The sequence below is a fragment of the Panulirus ornatus genome, chromosome 64 (assembly GCF_036320965.1).
Source record: "Panulirus ornatus isolate Po-2019 chromosome 64, ASM3632096v1, whole genome shotgun sequence".
NCBI classification, from domain to species: Eukaryota; Metazoa; Arthropoda; class Malacostraca; order Decapoda; family Palinuridae; genus Panulirus; species Panulirus ornatus.
The window spans coordinates 21,724,033-21,750,386 of NC_092287.1; the positions used below are offsets into that span (position 1 = coordinate 21,724,033).

Consider the following 26,354-nt stretch of genomic DNA (forward strand, 5'->3'; position numbering starts at 1 on the left):
ATAAAAAATAAATATATATATATATATATATATATATATATATATATATATATATATATATATATATATATATATATATTTTTGCTTTCCGAGATAATGTTCTCCACTTCCACACATTCTTCAAGGCTCCCAGGATTTTCGCCCCCTCCCCCACCCTATGATCCACTTCCGCTTCCATGGTTCCATCCGCTGCCAGATCCACTCCCAGATATCTAAAACACTTTACTTCCTCCATGGGTATGTATGAAGGAATAGTGGTTCCAACAATTTTGTATGGTTGCGAGGCGTGGGCTATGGATAGAGTTGTGCGCAGGAGGGTGGATGTGCTGGAAATGAGATGTTTGAGGACAATGTGTGGTGTGAGGTGGTTTGATCGAGTAAGTAACGTAAGGGTAAGAGAGATGTGTGGAAATAAAAAGAGCGTGGTTGAGAGAGCAGAAGAGGGTGTTTTGAAATGGTTTGGGCACATGGAGAGAATGAGTGAGGAAAGATTGACCAAGAGGATATATGTGTCAGAGGTGGAGGGAACGAGGAGAAGTGGGAGACCAAATTGGAGGTGGAAAGATGGAGTGAAAAAGATTTTGTGTGATCGGGGCCTGAACATGCAGGAGGGTGAAAGGAGGGCAAGGAATAGAGTGAATTGGAGCGATGTGGTATACCGGGGTTGACGTGCTGTCAGTGGATTGAATCAGGGCATGTGAAGCGTCTGGGGTAAACCATGGAAAGCTGTGTCGGTATGTATATTTGCGTGTGTAGACGTGTATGTATATACATGTGTATGGGGGTGGGTTGGGCCATTTCTTTCGTCTGTTTCCTTGCACTACCTCGCAAACGCGGGAGACAGCGACAAAGCAAAAAAAAAAATATATATATATATATATATATATATATATATATATATATATATATATATATATATATATATATATATATATTCTTTTCTTTTAAACTATCCGCCATTTCCCGCATTATCGAGGTAGCGTTAAGAACAGAGGACTGGGCCTTTGTGGAATATCCTCACTTGGCGCCCCTCTGTTCCTTCTTTTGGAAAATTAAAAAAAAGAAAAAAAAAAAAACAAGAGGGGAGGATTTCCAGCCTCCTGCTCCCTCCCCTTTTAGTCGCCTTCTACGACACGCAGGGAATACGTGGGAAGTATTCTTCATCCCCTATCCCCATATATATATATATATATATATATATATATATATATATATATATATATATATATATATATATATATATATATACATATATATATATATATATATATATATATATATATATATATATATATATATATATATATATATATATATATATTGTCAACCTTTCCTCACTAATTCTCTCCATGTGACCAAACCATTTCAATACACCCTCTTCTGCTCTCTCAACCACACTCTTTATTACCTCACATCTCTCTCACCCTTTCATTACTTACTCAATCAAACCACCTCACACATATTGTCCGCAAACATCTCATTTCCAACATATCCACCCTCCTCTACACAACCCTATTTATAGCCCATGCCTCACAACCATATAACATTGTTGGAACCACTATTCCTTCAAAAATATCCATTTTTGCTTTCCAAGATAACATTCTTCAGCACTCCCAGAACCTTCGCCCCCCCCTCCCCCATCCTGTGACTCACTTCTGCTTCCATGGTTCCATCTGCTGCTAAAGCCACTCCCAGATATCTAAAACACTTCACTTCCTCCAGTTTTTCTCCATTCAAACTTACCTCCCAATTGACTTGTCCCTCAACCCTATTGTACATAATAACCTTGCTCTTATTCACATTTTCTCTCAGCTTTCTTCTTTCACACACTTTACCAAACTGCAGTTTATCACCCGAATCAGCCACCAGTGCTGTATCATCAGCGAACAACAACTGACTCACTTCCCAAGCCCTCTCATCCACAACAGACTGCATACTTGCCCCTCTCTCCAAAACTCTTGCATTCACCTCCCTAACAACCCCATCCATAATCAAATTAAACAACCATGGAGACATCACACACCCCGATGCAAACCGACATTCACTGAGAACCAATCACTTTCCTCTCTTCCTACTCGTACACATGCCTTACATCCTCAATAAAAACTTTTCACTTCTTACAGCTTGCCTCCCACACCATATATTCTTAATACCTTCCACAGAGCATCTCTATCACTGATCCACACATCCTCTACCACTTCTGAAATCACACTGCTCTTGCCCAGTCTGATGCTCTGTACATGGCTTCATCCTCTCAATCAATACCCTCCCATATAATTTCCTAGGTATACTCAACAAACTTATACCTCTGTAATTTGAGCACTCACCTTTATCCCCTTTGCCTTTGTACAACGGCACTATGCATGCATTCTGCCAATCCACAAGCACTTCACCATGAGTCATACATACATTTAATATCCTTACCAACCAATCAACAACACAGCCACCACCTTTTTTAATAAATTCCACTGCAATACCATCCAAATCCGCTGCCTTGCCGGCTTTCATCTTTTGCAAAGATTTTACTACCTCTTCTCTATTTACCAAACCATTCTCCCTAACCCTCTCACTTCATACATCACCTCGACCAAAACATCTTATATCAGCCACTCTATCATCTAACACATTCAACGACCCTTCAAAATACTCACTTCATCTCCTTCTCTCATCACCACTACTTGCTATTACCTCCCCATTTGCCCCCTTCACCAATGTTCCCATTTGTTCTCTTGTCTTACGCACTTTATTTACTCCTTCCAAAATATCTTTTTATTCTCCCTAAAATTTAACGATACTCTCTCACCCCAACTCTCATTTGCCCTCTTTTTCACCTCATGAACCCATCTCTTGACTTCCTGCCTCTTTCTTTTATACATCTCTCAGTCATTTGCACTATTTCCCTGCAAAATTGCCCAAACACCTCTCTCTTCTCTTTCACTAATAATCTTACTTCTTCATCCCACCACTCACCACCCTTTCTAATCTGCCCACCTCCCACGCATCTCATGCCACAAGCATCTTTTGTGCAAGCCATCACTGCTTCCCTAAATACATCCCATTCCTCCCCCACTCCCCTTATGTTCTTTGCTCTCACCTTTTTCTATTCTGCACTCAGTCTCTCCTGGTACTTCCTTACACAAGTCTCCTTCCCAAGCTAACTTACTCTCACCACTCTCTTCACCCCAACATTTTCTCTTCTTTTCTGAAAACCTCTACAAATCTTCAGTTCGTCACAAGATTATGATCAGACATCTCTCCAGTTGCATCTCTTAGCACATTAACATCCAAAAGTCTCTCTTTCACGCGCCTATCAATTAACACGTAATCCAATAACGCTCTCTGACCATCTCTCCTACTTATATATGTATATTTATGTATATCTCTCTTTTTTAACCAGGTTCCCAACCATCAGTCCTTTTTCAGCACCTAAATCTACAAGCTCTTTACTACTTCCATTTACAACACTGAACAACCCATGTACACCAATTTTTCCCTCAACTGCCACATTACTCACCTTTGCATTCAAATCACCCATCACTATAACCCAGTCTCGTGCATCAAAACTACTAACACACTCACTCAGCTGCTCCCAAAACACTTACTTCTCATGATCTTTCTTCTCATGCCCAGGTGCATATGCACCAATAATCACCCATCTCTCTCCACCCATATCAATCTAGAGTTTACTTTCTTACACTCTATCACATACTTCCACCACTCCTGTTTCAGGAGCAGTGCTACTCCTTCCCTTGCTCTTGTCCTCTCACCAACCCCTGACTTTACTCCCAAAACATTCCCAAACCACTCTTCCCCTTTACCCTTAAGCTTTCTTTCACTCAGAGCCAAAATATCCAGGTTCCTTTCCTCAAACATACTACCTATCTCTCCTTTTTTCTCATCTTGATTACATGCACACACATTAAGACACCACAATCTGAACCTTCGAGGAAGATAAGCACTCCCCGCGTCACTCCTTCTTCTGTTTCCCCTTTTAGAAAGTTAAAATGCAAGGAGGGGAGGGTTTCTAGCCCCCCCCTCCCAATCCAATCCCCTTTAGTCGCCTTCTACAACATGTGAGGAATGCGTGGGAAGTATATATATATATATATATATATATATATATATATATATATATATATATATATATATTCCCTGGGGATAGGGGAGAAAGAATACTTCCCACGTATTCCCTGCGTGTCGTAGAAGGCTACTAAAAGGGAAGGGAGCGGGGGGCTGGAAATCCTCCCCTCTCGTTTTTTTTTTTTTTTTTTTTTTTTTCCAAAAGAAGGAACAGAGAAGAGGTCCAGGTGAGGATATTCCCTCAAAGGCCCAGTCCTCTGTTCTTAACGCTACCTCGCTATCGCGGGAAATAGCGAATAGTATGAGAAAGAGAGAATATATATATATATATATATATATATATATATATATATATATATATATATATATATATATATATATATATTTTTTTTTTTTTTTTTTGTCGCTGTCTCCCGCGTTTGCGAGGTAGCGCAAGGAAACAGACGAAAGAAATGGCCCAACCCACCCCCATACACATGTATATACATACGTCCACACACGCAAATATACATACCTACACAGCTTTCCATGGTTTACCCCAGACGCTTCACATGCCCTGATTCAATCCACTGACAGCACGTCAGCCCCGGTATACCACATCGCTCCAATTCACTCTATTCCTTGCCCTCCTTTCACCCTCCTGCATGTTCAGGCCCCGATCACACAAAATCTTTTTCACTCCATCTTTCCACCTCCAATTTGGTCTCCCTCTTCTCCTCGTTCCCTCCACCTCCAACACATATATCCTCTTGGTCAATCTTTCCTCACTCATTCTCTCCATGTGCCCAAACCATTTCAAAACACCCTCTTCTGCTCTCTTAACCACGCTCTTTTTATTTCCACACATCTCTCTTACCCTTATGTTACTTACTCGATCAAACCACCTCACACCACACATTGTCCTCAAACATCTCATTTCCAGCACATCCATCCTCCTGCACACCACTCTATCCATAGCCCACGCCTCGCAACCATACAACATTGTTGGAACCACTATTCCTTCAAACATACCCATTTTTGCTTTCTGAGATAATGTTCTCGACTTCCACACATTATTCAAGGCTCCCAGGATTTTCGCATCCTCCCCCACCCTATGATTCACTTCCGCTTCCATGGTTCCATCCGCTGCCAGATCCACTCCAAGATATCTAAAACACTTTACTTCCTCCAGTTTTTCTCCATTCAAACTTACCTCCCAATTGACTTGACCCTCAACCCTACTGTACCTAATAACCTTGCTCTTATTCACATTTACTCTTAACTTTCTTCTTTCACACACTTTACCAAACTCAGTCACCATATATATATATATATATATATATATATATATATATATATATATATATATATATATATATATATATATATCTTGTTTTTTCTTTTTATCCTATACTTAATCGCTGTTTCCCATATCAGCGTGGTAGTGCTAGAAAACAGACGAAGAATGGTCCATCCACTCATATACACATATATATACATAAACACCCATACATACACATATACATACATATACATATCAACAAATACACATATACATACACATACACAGACATATACATATATACACATGTGAATATATATTCATACTTGCTTGCCTTCATTCATTCCTGGCACTACCCAGCCCCACAGGAAACAGCGTTGCTACCCCCTGCTTCAGCCAGGTAATGCCATGAAAACAGACAAAAAGGCCACATTCGTTCACACTCAGTCTCTAGCTGTCATGTATGATGCACTGAAACCACAGCCCCATCCACATCCAGGCCCCACAGACCTTTCCATGGTTTACCCCAGACATTTCACATGCCATGGTTCAATCCATTGACAGCACATGAACCCCGGTATACCACATCATTCCATTTCATTTATTCCTTGCACACCTCTCACCCTCCTGTATGTTCAGGCCCCAATTGCTCAAAATCTTTTTACCTCCATCCTTCCACCTCCAAGCTGGCTGGTCTCCCACTTCTTGTTTCCTCTTTGTCAATCTTTCCTCACTCATTCCCTCGTACTAGTTATCAATCTTCATTCTTATGTTCTTTAATTTCTTAGTGTCATTCTACCATTTGGTGAGTGCTTAAACATCAGTTGCCCAAGATTGTCCATTTTATTTCAATCAAGCTTTTGCCTTCACAGTGGCATCATAAGGAACAGTTGGGGAAACACAGAAGATCAATATTAAATGAGGTAGGAATATAGAAATTCCATCATTAAATACAACAAGTTGGACTGAGACCATTATTGTCCAGATGTGGAGTTGAGGTCAAGTCGGGCTTGTCTGATTCTCTCTGACCTTTGTACCCCAGGACCAGGTTGGTCAGTGATGCATTCCTCCAGTCCAGAAATGGTAGACTTGGTAGCTTGTGGCAGGTCAGTGACGTATCCTATCTGTCCTAAAACAGCATTAGGTCTACTTCCTATTGGTGGGCCATCAAAGATCTATATAGCGGTGGTCATGTTTGTCTAGATGTTGATGACTGGTGCTTTCTCTCTAATGTGAATGGCTTCTAATATCTGTAGTCTCCTCCGATCAAGGTTACTAGTAATGATTTTGGTGTTATTCACCATAATCTCCCTCATCAGTCTCGTTCCAAGCTTTTGTTCATGATGCTTTTTGATTCCACCTTCTCATAAGTGGAAAGAGAGGCAGCAGCTCAGGGTGTAGGTTGTAAGTCCAATTTAGTTTATGTGGTGGGGCTGACAGTCCCAAATATTGCATCAGTACTCATATACTACATCAGTATGATTCAAACTTCCAGAGTGATCAATCATACTGCTGTTCATTATGAGAGAACATGTTTTCAGACTGTTGTAGTCTATTATCAGACTGATATCCTTGTCTTCATGAATCACTTTGCAGTGTCTGGCCACAATATCTTGCACAACCTTCTCGTCCTTCTGATATATTGCTGTAAATGTGTTCCTGTAGTAAACTTCAATGCTGTCATGTTGAGGTTATCTGTTTGCCAGGAGATGTTGCTCTAGCATGTTGTTCACAATGGTATCAAATTCAGTATCTGAGTATCCAATGTAATTAACATTTGCTGGACACGTTGAAGTCCTTAGAGCAGAAGTTGCCAGGTTGAGCATACCTTGATTGCTCTCCTCAAGCATGCACGAATGACACTGCTCTTGTAATTTTGAATGCATTCATCTATTCCGTTAATACATTTACCTCTGGTGGTGGGCTTTCTGTAAACATCTTGATAAAAGATTCTGTTGTGGCACTGATCATTACATACAAGAAAGAAATCTTACCATTATTATTCAGTTCTACTGTAAATCTTAAGCCTGAAGTTTTCCAGCGAGTTTAAATTACCTACAAAGATAATGTCATCTATATAACTGCAGTAAATCTGGGGTGTCATGCTCTCAGGTTGCAGTGCTGCAGTTTCGGCACAGGACATAAATGCCTGTTTAGAGTGAAGAGTAAAAGTCCTGACCAGACCTAAGTAGGATAATTTCGTGAAAAGGGCAATTTATACAAGCAGTGGCTATGCTCTGAACAAGTTTGTGAGTTTGTGGAACTTAAAGAATTAATGATGCTCGAGGAATGTAAGAACAGTGTACCCCCTAAAGTGACGAACCATTTGACTCATAAAGAGGTGAATTCTGTTGACAAGGCTGAGGTACTAGTAGATCAGTAAATGCTGACCCACAAACTTGGTGCTGAGAGTTACTTTCAAAGGGTTTTGATGACAAAGGAAAAGCCAATAATAATATAACCCCACCTGAATCTGCTCCCTTGCCGAAGGCTCCTAAGATTTAAGAGGAACAACCCTAAGAGGGTTAGGGCATACTCAAATTGTGGCAAGGTTGGGCACCAGGTGAGGGAGTGCTGGGCTAGGCTGAAAGAATCCAGAGACTCTACAAAGAGTTGGCCAGTGAGTCTCTTCTCTAACTTAGGGCCACCTAGTAATGTAATTGAGGCTAACCCTGCTCTCAGGAAAGTGGGAGGCTGCAAGAGTGGCAATCAGTTTGTAGTTAAGGATCTGTGTCGGGGAGCTACAACACATTCCTGTTTAAGGGCTATGTCAGTAGATGTGGAAAATGAAGAAAAGTGACCATATTGCAGGATTCTGGTGTGCTGCAGTCCCTGATGTTGGATGGCTTGGTGCTGGTTGGAGAGTCTGAAGACAGAATCATGTTAGACGGGCTGTGGAGGCTAAAGGCAACTCCACTAGCCAATGTGTATGTGGAAACAGATCTTTTCACAGGCCCTGCTCTTGTGAGGATTGTGGATAGGTTGCCTGTCTCAGGAGTGGACTCTGTGTCAGGCAATAACCTTGCAGAAGGAAAAATGATTCCAGTGCCACTGTTGCCTGTGGGACAGGTGGAGTCCACGGAGACAATGCAACTTGAGAAAGAAGTACCAGAGGTATTCCCAGAGTACACAGATACCAGGTTCATGGCAGTTAGCATGGCAGAATGGGTGCCTGAAGACAGCAGTTGAGAAGGAAAGGCTGAAACCACTCTCTGAGAGTGAGAACAGTGAAGCAAAGATAGGCGATACCTTCATTGCTGGTCTGGACTCTAATGAGACGAAGGAACTGAGGACACTCTATGAGAATGAGACCAGTGAAGTAGAGCTGTATGGTATCTTCTTTGTTGTTACTACCTCACTGAAGCAGGGAGAAGCGATGCTGTCTCCTGTGAGGCAGGATGTCGCCAGGAATGGATAAGGGCAAACAAGTATGAATATGTCAAGTATATGTATGTATGTATATGAGCTTATGTTGATATGTATAATTGTATGTATGTATATGTACAAGTAAGGGCACTTATGTATACACAAGTGTATGTAAGTAGATGGGCCATTCTTAGTCTGTTTCCTGGTGCTACCTTGCTGACTCAAGAAATGGTGATCAAGTATTTCAATTGGGAGGTAGGTTTTACGAGGGAAAACTGGAGGAAGTGAAGTGTTTTAGATATCTGGTAGTGGATTTGGCAGCGGATGGAACCATGGAAGTGGAAGTGAGTCAAAGGGTGGGGGAGGGGGCGAAGGTTCTGGGAGCATTGAAGAATGTGTGGAAGGTGAGAACATTATCTTGGAAAGCAAAAAATGGGTATGTTTGAAGGAATAGTAGTTCCAACAATGTTATATGGTTATGAGGCATGGGCTATAGAAAGGGTTGTGTGGAGGAGGGTGGATGTGCTGGAAATGAGATGTTTGAGGACAATATGTGGTGTGAGGTGGTTTGACCAAGTAAGTAATGAAAGGGTAAAAGAGATGTGTGGTAATAAAAAGAGTGTGGTTCAGAGAGTAGAATAGGGGTGTTGAAATGGTTTGGTCACATGGAGAGAATGAGTGAGGAAGGGGGTGTCATTTCATGTGTGGCGGGGTGGCAACGGGAATGAATAAAGGCAGCAAGTATGAATTATGTACATGTGTATAAATGTATATGTCTGTGTATGTATATACATGTATACGTTGAAATATATAGGTATGTATATGTGCGTGCATGGACGCGTATGTATATACATGTGTATGTGGGTGGGTTGGACCATTCTTTCGTCTGTTTCCTTGTGCTACCTTGCTAACGCAGGATGTATACATACATACACGTCCACACACACACATATACATACCTATACATCTCAACGTATACATATATATACACACACAGACATATACTTTTTTTTTTTCTTTTTGCTGCTGTCTCCCGCGTTTGCGAGGTAGCACAAGGAAACAGACGAAAGAAATGGCCCAACCCCCCCCATACACATGTATATACATACGCCCACACACGCAAATATACATACCTACAAAGCTTTCCATGGTTTACCCCAGACGCTTCACATGCCCTGATTCAATCCACTGACAGCACGTCAACCCCTGGTGTACCACATCGATCCAATTCACTCTATTCCTTGCCCTCCTTTCACCCTCCTGCATGTTCAGGCCCCGATCACACAAAATCTTTTTCGTTCCATCTTTCCACCTCCAATTTGGTCTCCCACTTCTCCTCGTTCCCTCCACCTCCGACACATATATCCTCTTGGTCAATCTTTCCTCACTCATTCTCTCCATGAGCCCAAACCATTTCAAAACACCCTCTTCTGCTCTCTCAACCACGCTCTTTTTATTTCCACACACCTCTCTTACCCTTACGTTACTTACTCGATCAAACCACCTCACACCACACATTGTCCTCAAACATCTCATTTCCAGCACATCCATCCTCCTGCGCACAACTCTATCCATAGCCCACGCCTCGCAACCATACAACATTGTTGGAACCACTATTCCTTCAAACATACCCATTTTTGCTTTCCGAGATAATGTTCTCGACTTCCACACATTCTTCAAGGCTCCCAGGATTTTCGCCCCCTCCCCCACCCTATGATCCACTTCCGCTTCCATGGTTCCATCCGCTGCCAGATCCACTCCCAGATATCTAAAACACTTTACTTCCTCCAGTTTTTCTCCATTCAAACTTACCTCCCAATTGACTTGACCCTCAACCCTACTGTACCTAACTACCTTGCTCTTATTCACATTTACTCTTAACTTTCTTCTTTCACACACTTTACCAAACTCAGTCACCAGCTTCTGCAGTTTCTCACATGAATCAGCCACCAGCGCTGTATCATCAGCGAACAACAACTGACTCACTTCCCAAGCTCTCTCATCCCCAACAGACTTCATACTTGCCCCTCTTACCAAAACTCTTGCATTTACCTCCCTAACAACCCCATCCATAAACAAATTAAACAACCATGGAGACATCACACACCCCTGCCACAAACCTACATTCACTGAGAACCAATCACTTTCCTCTCTTCCTACACGTACACATGCCTTACATCCTCGATAAAAACTTTTCACTGCTTCTAACAACTTGCCTCCCACACCATATATTCTTAATACCTTCCACAGAGCATCTCTATCAACTCTATCATATGCCTTCTCCAGATCCATAAATGCTACATACAAATCCATTTGCTTTTCTAAGTATTTCTCACATACATTCTTCAGAGCAAACACCTGATCCACACATCCTCTACCACTTCTGACACCACACTGCTCTTCCCCAATCTGATGCTCTGTACATGCCTTCACCCTCTCAATCAATACATATACATATATACACATATACATAATTCATACTGTATGCCCTTATTCATTCCTGTCGCCACCCCACCACACATGAAATGACAACCCCCTCCCCCCCCACATGTGCACGAGGTAGCGCTAGAAAAAGACAACAAAGGCCACATTCGTTCACACTCACTCTCTAGCTGTCATGTATAATGCACTGAAACCACAGCTCCCTTTCCACATCCAGAAACCACAAAACTTTCCATGGTTTAACACAGATGCTTCACATGCCTTGGTTCAATCCATTGACAACAAGTCAATCCTGGTATACCACATCGTTCCAATTCACTCTATTCCTTGCACACCTTTCACCCTCCCGTATGTTCAGGCCCCAATCACTCAAAATCTTTTTCACTCCATCTTTCCACCTCCAATTTGGTCTCCCACTTCTCTTTCCCTCCACCTCTGACACATATATCCTCTTTGTCAATCTTTCCTCACTCATTCTCTCCATACGACCAAACCATTTTAAAACATCCTCTTCTGCTCTCTCAACCACACTCTTTTTATTACCACACATCTCTCTTACCCTTTCATTACTTACTCGATCAAACCACCTCACACCACATATTGTCCTCAAATATCTCATTTCCAGCATATCCACCACCCTCTGCACAACTCTATCTATAGCCCAGGCCTTGCAATCATATAACATTGTTGGAACCACTATTCCTTCAAACATACCCATTTTCGCTTTCCTACATTATCAAGCCAGGGTAATACATACAATCCTGCTACACCATATCATCACCAATCAAAGTGTCTGAAAATCCTAATAATCTTGTAGAAGCATGACAGAAGAAGTAGGCTGTCAAAAAAATATATCATACATAATGTGTACAGCCATTCCACTTTTTTTTAAAAGCCATTCGTCTTTCCAGAATTCACAGATGACCACACACACGTCTACATATATATATATATATATATATATATATCTGGAGAAGGCATATGATAGAGTTGATAGAGATGCTCTGTGGAAGGTATTAAGAATATATGGTGTGGGAGGAAAGTTGTTAGAAGCAGTGAAAAGTTTTTATCGAGGATGTAAGGCATGTGTACGTGTAGGAAGAGAGGAAAGTGACTGGTTCTCAGTGAATGTAGGTTTGCGGCAGGGGTGTGTGATGTCTCCATGGTTGTTTAATTTGTTTATGGATGGGGTTGTTAGGGAGGTAAATGCAAGAGTTTTGGAAAGAGGGGCAAGTATGAAGTCTGTTGGGGATGAGAGAGCTTGGGAAGTGAGTCAGTTGTTGTTCGCTGATGATACAGCGCTGGTGGCTGATTCATGTGAGAAACTGCAGAAGCTGGTGACTGAGTTTGGTAAAGTGTGTGGAAGAAGAAAGTTAAGAGTAAATGTGAATAAGAGCAAGGTTATTAGGTACAGTAGGGTTGAGGGTCAAGTCAATTGGGAGGTGAGTTTGAATGGAGAAAAACTGGAGGAAGTGAAGTGTTTTAGATATCTGGGAGTGGATCTGGCAGCGGATGGAACCATGGAAGCGGAAGTGGATCATAGGGTGGGGGAGGGGGCGAAAATTCTGGGGGCCTTGAAGAATGTGTGGAAGTCGAGAACATTATCTCGGAAAGCAAAAATGGGTATGTTTGAAGGAATAGTGGTTCCAACAATGTTGTATGGTTGCGAGGCGTGGGCTATGGATAGAGTTGTGCGCAGGAGGATGGATGTGCTGGAAATGAGATGTTTGAGGACAATGTGTGGTGTGAGGTGGTTTGATCGAGTGAGTAACGTAAGGGTAAGAGAGATGTGTGGAAATAAAAAGAGCGTGGTTGAGAGAGCAGAAGAGGGTGTTTTGAAGTGGTTTGGGCACATGGAGAGAATGAGTGAGGAAAGATTGACCAAGAGGATATATGTGTCGGAGGTGGAGGGAACGAGGAGAAGAGGGAGACCAAATTGGAGGTGGAAAGATGGAGTGAAAAAGATTTTGTGTGATCGGGGCCTGAACATGCAGGAGGGTGAAAGGAGGGCAAGGAATAGAGTGAATTGGAGCGATGTGGTATACCGGGGTTGACGTGGTGTCAGTGGATTGAATCAAGGCATGTGAAGCGTCTGGGGTAAACCATGGAAAGCTGTGTAGGTACGTATATTTGCGTGTGTGGACGTATGTATATACATGTGTATGGGGGGGGTTGGGCCATTTCTTTCGTCTGTTTCCTTGCGCTACCTCGCAAACGCGGGAGACAGCGACAAAGTATAATAAAAAAATATAAATATATATTTTTTTTTTATATATATATATATATATATATTTTATATATATATATTTTATATATATATATATATATATATATATATATATATATATATATATATTTTTTTTTTTTTTTTTTTTTTTTTAATTTTCCAAAAGAGGGAACAGAGAAGGGGCCCAGGTGAGGATATTCCCTCAATGGCCCAGTCCTCTGTTCTCAACGCTACCTCGCTAATGCGGGAAATGGCGAATAGTATGAAAGAAAGAAAAGAAAGATATATATATATATACATATATATATATATGTGATCAGGGCCTGAACATGCAGGAGGGGGAAAGGAGGGCAAGGAATAGAGTGAATTGAATCGATGTGGTATACCGGGGTTGACGTGCTGTCAATGGATTGAAACAGGGGATGTGAAGCGTCTGGGGTAAACCATGGAAAGCTGTGTAGGTATGTATATTTGCGTGTGTGGACGTATGTATATACATGTGTATGGGGGTGGGTTGGGCCATTTCTTTCGTCTGTTTCCTTGCGCTACCTCGCAAACGCGGGAGACGGCAGCAAAAAAAAAAAAAAAAAAAATATATATATATATATATATATATATATATATATATATATATATATATATATATATATATATATATATATATATATATACACTTCTCTGTTTACCAAATCATTCTCCCTGGCCCTCTCACTTTGCACACCACCTCGACCAAAACACCCTACATCTGACACTCTATCATCTAACACATTCAACAAACCTTCAAAATACTCTCTCCATCTCCTTCTCACATCACCACTACTTGTTATTACCTCCCCATTAGCCCCTTTCACCGATGTTCCCATTTGTTGCTAGAAGCAGTGAAAAGTTTTTAATAAGGATGTAAGGCAAGTGTACAAGTAGAAAGAGAGAGAGTGAATGTCAGTTTAAGGCAGGGGTGTGTAATGTCCCCATGGTTGTTTAATTTGTTTATGGATGGGGTGGTTAGGGTGGTAAATGCAAAAGTTTTGAAGAGGGGGTGAGTACGCAGTCTGTTGTGGATGAGAGGGCCTGGGAAGTGATTCAGATGTTGTTTGCCGATGATACAGCTCTAGTGGCTGATTTGGATGAGAAACTGCAGAGGTTGGTGACTGAGTTTGAAAAAGTGTGTGAAAGAAGTTGAGAGTAAATGTGAATAACAGCAAGGTTATTAGGTTCAGTAGGGTTGAGGGACAAGTTAATTGGGATATAAGTTTGAATAGAGAAAAATTGGAGGAAGTGAAGTGTTTTAGATATCTGGAAGTGGACTTAGCAGCAGATGGAACCAAGGAAATGGAAGTGAGTCACAAGGGTGGTGGAGGGTATGAAGGTTCTGGGAGCAATGAAGAATGTATGGAACGAGAGAATGTTATCTTGGAGAGCAAAAACGGGTATGTTTGAAGGAGTAGCAGTTCCAACAATGTTATATGGATGCAAGGCATGGGCTATAGATAGGGTTGTAAGGAGTAGGGAGGATGGGTTGGAAATGAAATGTTTGAGGACAATGTGTGGTGTGAGCTGGTTTGATCAAATAAGTAATGAAAGGGTGAGAGAGATGTGTGGGAATAAAAAGAGCATGGTTGAAAGCGCAGAAGAGGGTGTGTTGAAATGGTTTGAACATATGGAAAGAATGAGTGAGGAGAGTTTCACAAGGAAGATATATGTCAAGATGTGGAGGGAACAAGGAGAAGCAGGAGACCAAATTGGAAGTGGAAAGATGGAGTGAAAAAATCATCTTCATTCCACTAAATATATTCCAAGTATTTCCACTATCCTAGAAAACTATACTGAACTGTTTAAAGATGAGCTAGGATGTTATAACTGTCCAGAATCTGAACTCACTGTTTCAGAAAATTAAAAATTTCAGAGATAGACTAGTTCTGTATGCTTTTCAGTCATGAGTACAAAAAGAGTTACTGAAAATGGAACATGATGAAGTGTCTGAGAGAGTTTCATATGCTCTATTTGGTGATGCTCCCACTGTGTCTGTGAATAGGAAATTCAAATTAAGTCAGAGTGTGTGGTAATTTTAAAGTAACTTACAACAAACATGCAGATGCAGTAAAGAACCCTACTCTAAAGGCTGGACATTTACATTCATCTCTGGAAGTGTCACAAGCATATCATCAAATTCCTATTACGACTGAATCTTGTAAATACCTCACTATCAATACTCACATTGGACTTTTGAATTCAAGAGCCTACCTACTGGTATTCACTCTGGCCCTGCTGTTCTTCAGAGAAAAAGACAAGAAGGATGACCTAGATACTCTGAGTAAAGCTTTGCAAAGGGTGCAAGTCAGATTTTAGATTAAGTCAGAAGAAATGCAAATCTGATCAAAATTCTGTCACATATCTTGGCCACACAATAGATGCTGAGGGTCTTCATCTCACAGAAGAAAAAATCCTTTCCATAAGTCAAGCTCCACCCCCTGAAGATGGAACAACCTTGAAATCCTTTCCAAGCCTGATAATGTTCTATTCCAGATTTCTGAAAAAATCACACCATTGTACTTGCTCTCCCAAATGGATTGCTAAGGAAGGGTATTAATTGGTTGGACAAAAGTTGAGGATTAAGCTTTCTCTAATGCAAAACTGTTAACGCTACAATCAGATAATCTTGTTGGCTACAATTACTCTTTAACATTGTTCCTTTCATGTGATGCTTCTCCATGTGGTATTGGTGCTGTATTGTCCCATGATGTTACTGATCCTGTTTTTCTCTCATGTACATTAAAGGTGCTCAGGAAACCTCTTCTCAATTAGATAAAAAAGCCATAAGCACTGAATATGGTGTTCAAAAGTTCAAACAGTTCTGTTACGGCCAGCAGTTCACATTCTTTACAAATCATTACCCATTGGTTTTCTTGTTCAGCCCTGAGAATCCTGTTTACATATACACCTGCCAGCCTGCAGAGATGGGCACTCAAGTTAGCTTCATATAACTACAATACTGAATACTGCATGTCACAAGAGTCCCTCTGACTATGAAAAAGAACTGTGAGAGTAAGAGTGTAACTTGCTACTTCTTTGAAAAAGATATCCTCATGGCTGTAATACATCAAATGATCAAGAAGAAAACCACAATAGATACCATACTATCCAAAGTTCGAAAATATGCTCAGTGTGGATGGCCAAGTACCAATGAGTGTGATCTCAGTTTATGCGCTTTCCTACAGTGTCAAGAAGAAATCAGCAGAGAACAAGGGCGTGTTCTATAGGGACTTCACGTCATTATTCTTATAGCACTGCATGGAGAAATACTTCAAGAACAAGATAAACCTCAACTAGGAATGACAAAAATGAAAGCATTGGCAAGGTCCTATGTATGGTGGTCCAATATGGATAAACAAATAGAAGGAGTTGTTTCTTCATGTCAATTATATGTCAGTCCATGGAGGCAGATCCACCTATTGCACAAGTTCATCCATGGACATTTCCATCACAACCTCAGTCAAGACTTCATGCTGATTTTGCTGTCCCAGTCTCCAGTAAGATGTAGTTTGTTCTTGTAGATGGTTACAGTAGGTATCCTGAAGATAAAGAATATTATGGCTGATTCTACTGTAATGATTCTCCATGAAGTTTTCAGTAGATATGGACTACCTGAGATTCTAGTCACAGATAATGGTCCATAATTCACTTGACAGGAGTTTGCTGACGTCTGCTCCACAAATGGTATTCTGCACTGTACATTCTCAGCATATAAACCAACAAATGGTCAAGCAGAGAGTAGTTCAAGTTCTTAAGTCAGCTTTACATCAAGTTAAAGATGCTGAGACTGTCCTAAAAAGATATCTATTTTCCTATTACATCACTCCACATTCCACAACAGGAATCGCACCATCCGTACTATTGATGGGAAGGCAACTGCAGTCATTTGGATTTAATATTTCCTTCCTTTGTGAAGAAAGTGGAAGTAGAACAAGAGTCCATGGAGAACTGAGGTATTTCACATGGCTGTCATATCTTAAAAGTAGGCAATTCAGTGCTAAAAAGAAATTATAGAGAAGAAAAATGGGTGAAATGTTAAGTGGAGCAAATGCATGGATTCTGTGCTAAGACTGCAGCTTTCTAATGCTGCAACTAGATGTGCCTTCATCAAAGGATCAATACCTTTGAAAATTCAATCATGATAAGCAAATAACCCTTTAACATCTCCAAACACATATTTATGAGAGCTGAACGACAACTCTCGATGGATGGATATTTATGCACTGAGTTTTTCCAAGCCTTGGTGGCAACTGAAGAGGTAGTGTGCAAAATTTTCTCCCCACAGTCAGTCATCCTTTAACCATGAGTTTTCTGTAAAGGAAACTGAGAGGCTTTTAGCCAGATTCAGAGGAGCAGGCAAAAGCTGATCCTAAATCATTTGATTATCCATATTTGGATCATTTAAAGAGTGGTTTTAAGGACTCTGATTCTTCCAGCATGACTGCTGACCAAGATGAGGTAGAACAAAGTTTTCTCTCAAAATTGGAGGCAATGTTGTCACTGCCCACCTGACCTTAACAACACTATCAGATTAGAGTGGCTGGTAATTCTAAAACATTTACATTTTTTACAGTTAAGAAAAGATTATCATTGAATCACATTGATTTTAGCAAGAATAGATTTATGATATACAATAAAACATAATCATTAATCACTCTTTTGGTCTACAAAAATAAATAACAAAATAAGCACAGCAGCAATTCGACCCAACGGCCTCACTCCCATACATTTTAGTGCACTGTGCTACAACATCTACAAAATTTTACATATTATTTGAGTGAAAGTAGTGGATGCAATATACTTCTGAAATTAGCATTTCCTTGCTATACAAATATCTTTGAAATTGTAAGAAATACTTTTCTTTAAACAACCTGGAAAATGTGATTTTAAGTGTTGGAAAGGAATTTTAGTGAGATGCTTATAGTTGATGAGAATTCCAAACTTCAAACTAAGGGATACTGAAATCATGAAATATAACAAGGGTAACTGTTACTCAGATACTAAAAGAATAACATTCCATATTCTTTACCATAAGGTTCACTGAATTTCCTTTATATAAAATAAGTTATGCTAATGCTGGAATCACCAGGTAAGACTTCTATTATCAAAAATTTTGGTGTTTTATAATTTACTTTTCATCAGGATTTAATGTGCAAGATAATAAGAACTTAATACCTTCAGTAATTAAGAGTAGTTGTTCTATCATCCATCCTTATAACTTCTTCAAAAAATATACCATGAAATGAAAGAAAATGTAAAAAACTACTTTTCCCACTGCAATGGATAAATGTCTGAGGTTGTAGAGGACTGTCATTCACATTTAGCCAACGTACCTTATCCATGACTGCTGACTTCCGGTCAAGCTTGTAATATACCAGATACAATATTCAAGACTGGATCTTGATAACTACATATAAAACTCATATCAAAAATTTCATGAATCAGTGAAAAATAGTTAAAACATATCAATTTTTCAAAGCAAAAAAGGAAAAAATTTGAGACAAAATTCATAAAGTTTCTCTTTTCATAATTTACAGATCATTCAACATCTATAAACATCTATCATGCACACTTGAACATACATGCTAACAAATCTCATGTCATTAAGCATATGGTTTCTAACTTCTTCTATGGTGGTTCTTCTTACATCTATAGGAAAACTGTTCATCAGTTTTAGAACTTATTCCTATAATACAAACACAATAAATGAAAGGATATTTTAAAGTTCTTGTGAACACAGGAAATTTGGCAGATTTTTGAGTTCAGGTAAATACGAATACCTAATACCGTAATTGTAACCTTATGTGATGCAGTAAAACAAGAAACACAAGTGATAATTATGCATAAAATAATAACTATGTTATTCTAACAGTCCTAAGGTAGACTGCTGTTGTACTAATAAGAAAGAAGTTTACTCAATAATTAAACACTATAAAAATCAAAATCACTATTTCTTCCTAAAGGGGTGACCTAAGAGCAAGAGTAAATGAAAAAGCACCTGCTTCCTTTGGGCTAATACTAAGACATAATCCTTGCAATATACCATGATTCACCCACCAAAAGAAGGGTCATACTTCATAACCCACCAATAAATACAGTCCCCCAGTTATCATTTCACGAATCTAAAGCTCTGTTCTTTCTTTTGGAAAGTCTTACAGGAAGGGAGGAATCCAGCCACCCGCTCCCATCCCTCTTGGTTGCCTTCTACAACACACGGGGAATATGTGGGAAGTATTCTTTCTCTCCTATCCCCAGGGGAAACAGCATTGCCATCCCCTACAACAATTAGGTAGCACAAGGAAACAGACATAAAAAGGCCAAATTCACTCATATCCATTCTCTAGCTGTAATGCGTAATGCACCAAAACTACAGTTCCCTATCCACATCCAGGCCCCACAGACCTTTAAATAGTTTACCTCAAATGTTTCACATAACCTACTTCAATCCATTTACAGCATGCCAAATCCAGTAAACCACATTGTTCCAATTCACTCACTTCATGCATGCCTTTCACCCTCCTGCATGTTTAGGCCCTAATTGCTTAAAATTTTTTTTCATTCCATCCTTTGACCTCCAATTTGGTCTCCTACTTCTCCTTGTTCCCTCCACTTCAGACACACATATCCTCTTTGTCAACCTTTCCTTACTCATTCTCTCCATATGTCCCAACCATTTCAACATACCCTCTGTTGCTCTACCAACCACACTTTTTATTATCACATCTCTCTTAACCCTTTCATTACTTACTCAATCAAACCACCTCACACCACGTAGTGTCCTCAAGCATTTCATTTCCAACACATCCACCCTTCTCCACACAACACTATCTACAACCCATGCCTCACAACCATATAATATCACTGACACTACTATTACTTCAAACATATCCATTTTTGCTCTCCAAGATAACGTTCTCTCTTTCCACACATTCTTCAGTGCCCCTAGAACCTTAGCCCCCTTGCCCATACTATGATTCATTTTAGATTCCATGGTTCCATTCACTGCCAAGTCCACTCCCAGATATCTTCCTTCAATTTTTCTCCATTCAAACTTACATCCCAACTAACTTGTCCCTTTACCCTTCTGAAACTAATAACCTTGCTTTTATTCACATTCACTCTCAACTTTCTCCTTTAACCCACTGTTACAAACTCAGTCACCAACTTCTGCAGTTTCAAACTTGAATCTACCAATTGTGCTATACCATCAGTAAAAAGCAACTTACTCACTTCCCAGGCCCTCTCATCCCCCACTGACTGCATACTCACCTCTCTCTAAGACTTGCATGTACCTCCTTCACCACCCCATCCATAAATTAAACAACCATAGTGACATTACACACTTCTGCTGCAAACCAACCTCCACTTGGAACCATTCACTCTGTTCCTACCCACACACAAGCCTTACACCCATGATAAAAACTCACTACTTATAGCAGCTTACCTCCCACACCACATATCCTTTAGACCTTCCACAAAGCATCTCTGTCAGCCCTGTCATATGCCTTCTCATGATCCATAAATGCCATTTACAAGTCCATCTTTTTCCTAGATATTTCTCAAAAACATTCTTTAAAGCAAACACCTGATCCACACAACCTCTACCACTTCTAAAACCACACTGCTCCTCCCCAATCTGATGCTCTGTACATGTCTTCACTTTCTCAATCAATACCTACTCATACAACTTACCTAGTACATACAACAAATTCATACCTCTGTAGTTTGAACACTCACCTTTATCCCTCTTGCCTTTACACAGTGGTACTATATATCCATTTCAGCAATCCTCAAGTGCCTTACCATAATCCATACATATACTAAATATCCTTACCAACCAATTAACAACACAGTCACCCCCTTCCTTAATGAATTCAACTGCAATACCATCCACTCCTGCCACCTCACATCTTCTGCAAGGCCTTCACCACCTCTTCTCTCTTCACGAAACCATTCTCCATGACCCAATCACTTCACATACCATCATGAGCCAAATGCCCTACATCTGCAACTCTGTCATCAAAAATATTCAATAATCCTTCAAAATACTCACTCTATCTCCTCCCCACTTCATCACTACCTGTTATCACTTCCCATTTTGCCCCCTTCACTGATGTTCCCATTTGATCTCTTATTTTTTGCACATTATTTACTGCCATACAAAACATCTTTTTATTCTCCCTAAAGTTTAACAACACTCTCACCCCAACTCTCGTTTGCCCTTTTCTTCAACTCCTGCAACTTCCTCTTGATTTCTTGCTGCTTTCTCTTATACATCCCCTAATCATTTGTACTCCTTCCCTGTAAATACTGCCCAAATGCCTCTATTTTGTCTTTCACTAGAAACTCTTTCATCCCAGCACTCACTACCCTTTCTAATCTGACCTCCTCCCGTCTTTCGCATGCCACATGCATCTCTTGTACATGCCATCACTGCTTCACTAAATACCTCCCATTCCTCACCCACTCCCCTCACTTCATTTATTCTTATCTTTTCCCATTCAACCCTCAATCTCTCCTGAAAGTTTTTCAGATGTCTCCTTTCCATCGTCACTTGTTCTCACCACTCTCTCCTCTCCGACATTGTTTCCTTTTTTTGAAAACCTCCACAAAGTTTCATCCTTGCTTCCACATGATAATGATCAGATATCCTACCAGCTACCCCTCTCAGCATGTTTACATCCAAAAGTCTCTCTTTTACAAACTATTATCTAATCTAATAATGCTCACTGACCATCTCTCCTACTAACATATGTATACTTGTCTTTCCTTCTTTTTCAAGCCAGGAATTCCCACTCACCAGTCTTTTTTTCAGCATGCAACTTAATAAGCATCCCAATTATACCCTCAACTGCCATAGAACTTACCTTTGCATTTAAATCATCCATCACTAATACCCTGTCTCTTACATCAAAACTGCTGACACACTTACTCAGCTGCTCCCAAAACACTTGCCCCTGATGATCTTTCTTCTCATGGGCAGGTGCATAAGCTTCAAGAATCATTCATTTCCAGTTTTACCTACAACAATCAAGTATTTACTTCCTTATATTCTATCACAAACTCTCATAACCCCCGATTCAGGAGTAAAGCTACTCCTTCCTTGGCTCTTGTCCTCTCACCAACCCTTGACTTTACTCCTAAGACATTCTCTAACCTTTCTCCCCCCTTTCACTTAAGCATCTTTTCACTCAGAGATAGAACATCTAGAATTCTTTCCTGAAACACATAAACTCTCTTATCTTTTCATATCTGTTACATCCAGACACATTCAGATACCCCAGTCTGAGACTTCGAGGAGGATGAGCACTTCCAACCTTGCACTTTCTTCTGTTCCCTCCTTTAGAAATTGAAATACAAGATGAGGAGGGTTTTAAGGCTCCTGCTCCTGCCCCTTTAGTTACCTTCTACAACGCACAGGGGATACAGAGGTAAAATTCTATCACAACTTTTTTTTGTCCATACTTGATAACTTTCTTATATTTTACAGCAAACACTTTCATCATTGCTTGGAACTTATGTGCCAATTCAGTATCAAAAGTCTACATGACCCTTCCCTACAATCACGTCTCCATAACCAATTCATCAATAAATACTGTAAACATTAATGCACAATCAATTCATGAACGCCTACAAAAATCAGACTTTAACCAATCACTTAGCTGACACAAGCTCTTATCTTATTAGTCTTCCATCCTTACTAATACTCTTTTTTCATTATCATACTGTAGATCTCTAAATTCCCAGTGTGTTGGGAAAAGATTTATTTGCTATGAAATTAATTATTAAACAATAGGACAAGGTACTTAGAAAATCAGATTTTTGCAAAATTTTGGTATCTAATATAATCATAATAATAAGACCCTGACATTTTTGGATTTTATTGAGGACTGTATTTGCAAAAAATATTATCAAAGTTTCTGCTGATCTCATCTCAAAAGAAATATCAAATTGCATGGGTTAAAATTCTATGAAAAATGAAAAATCAGCTCTGTTTCAAATAGAGACAAAACTGTAGGGCACTACTGAGAGATTATGTTATCAAAACTGAAGAAATAATAAGTGTCAGATTCTCAAATAGATTATAGTTTAAGGTTGACTTTAGAAATATCTTGAAACAGAAATTTATGGTGTCTCTTTTACTTTCCATAAGTTGTTGTATACCATACCCTCATACTCCAAATTTCAGCAGTGAATGTGTATCATTGTATGCCGTACATTAGCACTTTGATATACTTCAACTGATTTATACATAACACTTATCAATTACCAACAAGCATTAAATTTCTAGATAAGAAGTCAGAAATCTTTGGAAACTCATGACACTGAAAACCTGTGGATTATTAGTTTTTTACTTAAATCTACTTTCAGTGTTACTTTTCATAATACTAAAGATAGAAACTAATCAAATGCTAAGCAATTCTAATACACTGTACATGATTAATGTTAGTAAAACTAATCCTAGAGATGTTGCAATAATTACAAGTTTGAACAGTTTAGCCTTTAGATCTATTCAACATTATATACACATATATACATTCATACATTACAATTATTATATATAGCCCTGGGACCCCTTTCTCAGTGATCCAGGAGTTCCTGCAGCTTCAAGGCTGCACTACAATAAGCAGCAGGGAGAGGATGGATTCCATATAAGTGAGAAGTTCTTTGACAAGGTTGTACTCTGTTTCATCAACTGACGCAGATGCATCCTTGCCAAAGGAGACTTACCACTCGCACTGTGACCTCACTAAAGCGGAAGACAGCAACTAAGTATAATGAAAAAGAAATTCATATATATATATATATATATATATATTCTTTTTTTTTTTTCAAACTATTCGCCATTTCCCGCATCAGCAAGGTAGCGTTAAGAACAGAGGAGTGGGCCTTTGAGGGAATACCCTCACCTGGCCCCCTTCTCTGTTCCTTCTTTTGGAAAATTAAAAAAAAAAAGAGGGGAGGATTTCCAGCCCCCCGCTCCCTCCCCTTTTAGTCGCCTTCTACGACATGCAGGGAATACGTGGGAAGTATTCTTTCTCCCCAATCCCCAGGGATAATATATATATATATATATATATATATATATATATATATATATATATATATTTTTTTTTTTTTTTTTAATTTTTCCAAAAGAAGGAACAGAGAAGGGGGCCAGATGAGGATATTCCCTCAAAGGCCCACTCCTCTGTTCTTAACGCTACCTCGCTAATGCGGGAAATGGCGAATAGTTTGAAAGAAAGAAAATATATATATATATATATATATATATATATATATATATATATATATATATATATATATATATATATATATATATTTTTTTGCTTTGTCGCTGTCTCCCGCGTTTGCGAGGTAGCGCAAGGAAACTGACGAAAGAAATGGCCCAACCCACCCCCATACACATGTATATACATACGTCCACACACGCAAATATACATACCTACACAGCTTTCCATGGTTTACCCCAGACGCTTCACATGCCCTGATTCAATCCACTGACAGCACGTCAACCCTGGTATACCACATCGATCCAATTCACTCTATTCCTTGCCCTCCTTTCACCCTCCTGCATGTTCAGGCCCTAATCACACAAAATCTTTTTCACTCCATCTTTCCACCTCCAATTTGGTCTCCCACTTCTCCTCATTCCCTCCACCTCCGACACATATATCCTCTTGGTCAATCTTTCCTCACTCATTCTCTCCATGTGCCCAAACCATTTCAAAACACCCTCTTCTGCTCTCTCAACCACGCTCTTTTTATTTCCACACGTCTCTTACCCTTACATTACTTACTCGATCAAACCACCTCACACCACACATTGTACTCAAACATCTCATTTCCAGCACATCCATCCTCCTGCGCACAACTCTATCCATAGCCCACGCCTCGCAACCATACAAAATTGTTGGAACCACTATTCCTTCAAACATACCCATTTTTGCTTTCCGAGATAATGTCCCTCGACTTCCACACATTCTTCAAGGCTCCCAGGATTTTCGCCCCCTCCCCCACCCTATGATTCATTTCCGCTTCCATGGTTCCATCCGCTGCCAGATCCACTCCCAGATATCTAAAACACTTTACTTCCTCCAGTTTTTCTCCATTCAAACTTACCTCCCAATTGACTTGACCCTCAACCCTACTGTACCTAATAACCTTGCTCTTATTCACATTTACTCTTAACTTTCTTCTTTCACACACTTTTATATTTATTTATTTTGCTTGTGCAGAGGAGGGTGGATGTGCTGGAAATGAGATGCTTGAGGTCAAAATGTGGGGTGAGGTGGTTTGATCGAGTAAGTAATTATAGGGTAAGAGAGATCTGTGGTAATAAAAAGAGTGTGGTTGAGAGAGCAGAAGAGTGTGTTTTGAAATGGTTTGGTCATGTGGAGAGAATGAGTGAGGAAAGATTGACAAAGAGGATATACGTGTCAGAGGTGGAGGGAATGAGAAGAAGTGGGAGACCAAATTGGAGGTGGAAAGATGGAGTGAAAAAGATTTTGAGTGAATGGGGCCTGAACATGCCGGAGGGTGAAAGGCGTGCAAGGAATAGAGTTAATTGGAGCGATGTGGTATACCAGGGTCGACGTGCTGTCAATGGATTGAACCAGGGCATGTGAAGTGTCTGGGGTAAACCATGGAAAGTTCTGTGGGGCCTGGATGTGGAAAGGGAGCTGTGGTTTTGGTGCATTATTACATGACAGCTAGAGAATGAGTGTGAATGAATCTGGCCTTTGTTGTCTATTCCTAGCGGTACCTCGCGCACATGAGGGGGGAGGGGGATGGTATTTCATGTGTGGCAGGGTGGCGATGGAAATGAATAAAGGCAGACAGTATGAATTATGTACATGTGTATATATGTATATGTCTGTGTGTGTATACATATGTATACGGTGAGATGTATAGGTATGTATATTTGCGTGTGTGGATGTGTCTGTA

At 39.9% G+C, this 26,354-nt stretch overlaps 1 protein-coding gene across 10 annotated transcripts in view; it reads right to left on the reverse strand.

Moving 5' to 3' along the window:
• The window catches only part of LOC139746342 (receptor-type guanylate cyclase Gyc76C-like), a 366,650-nt gene that overhangs the window by 146,369 nt on the left and 193,927 nt on the right, over positions 1-26,354 (reverse strand). For 6 of the 10 annotated variants that reach the window (XM_071657506.1, XM_071657504.1, XM_071657502.1 and 3 more), the window contains one exon: positions 18,740-18,769. The exons of the other annotated variants lie outside the window; for them this stretch is intronic. In XM_071657506.1, the coding sequence (XP_071513607.1) occupies positions 18,740-18,769 (30 nt within the window). The remainder of the gene's footprint in view (positions 1-18,739; positions 18,770-26,354) is intronic. 10 annotated transcript variants of the gene reach the window in all.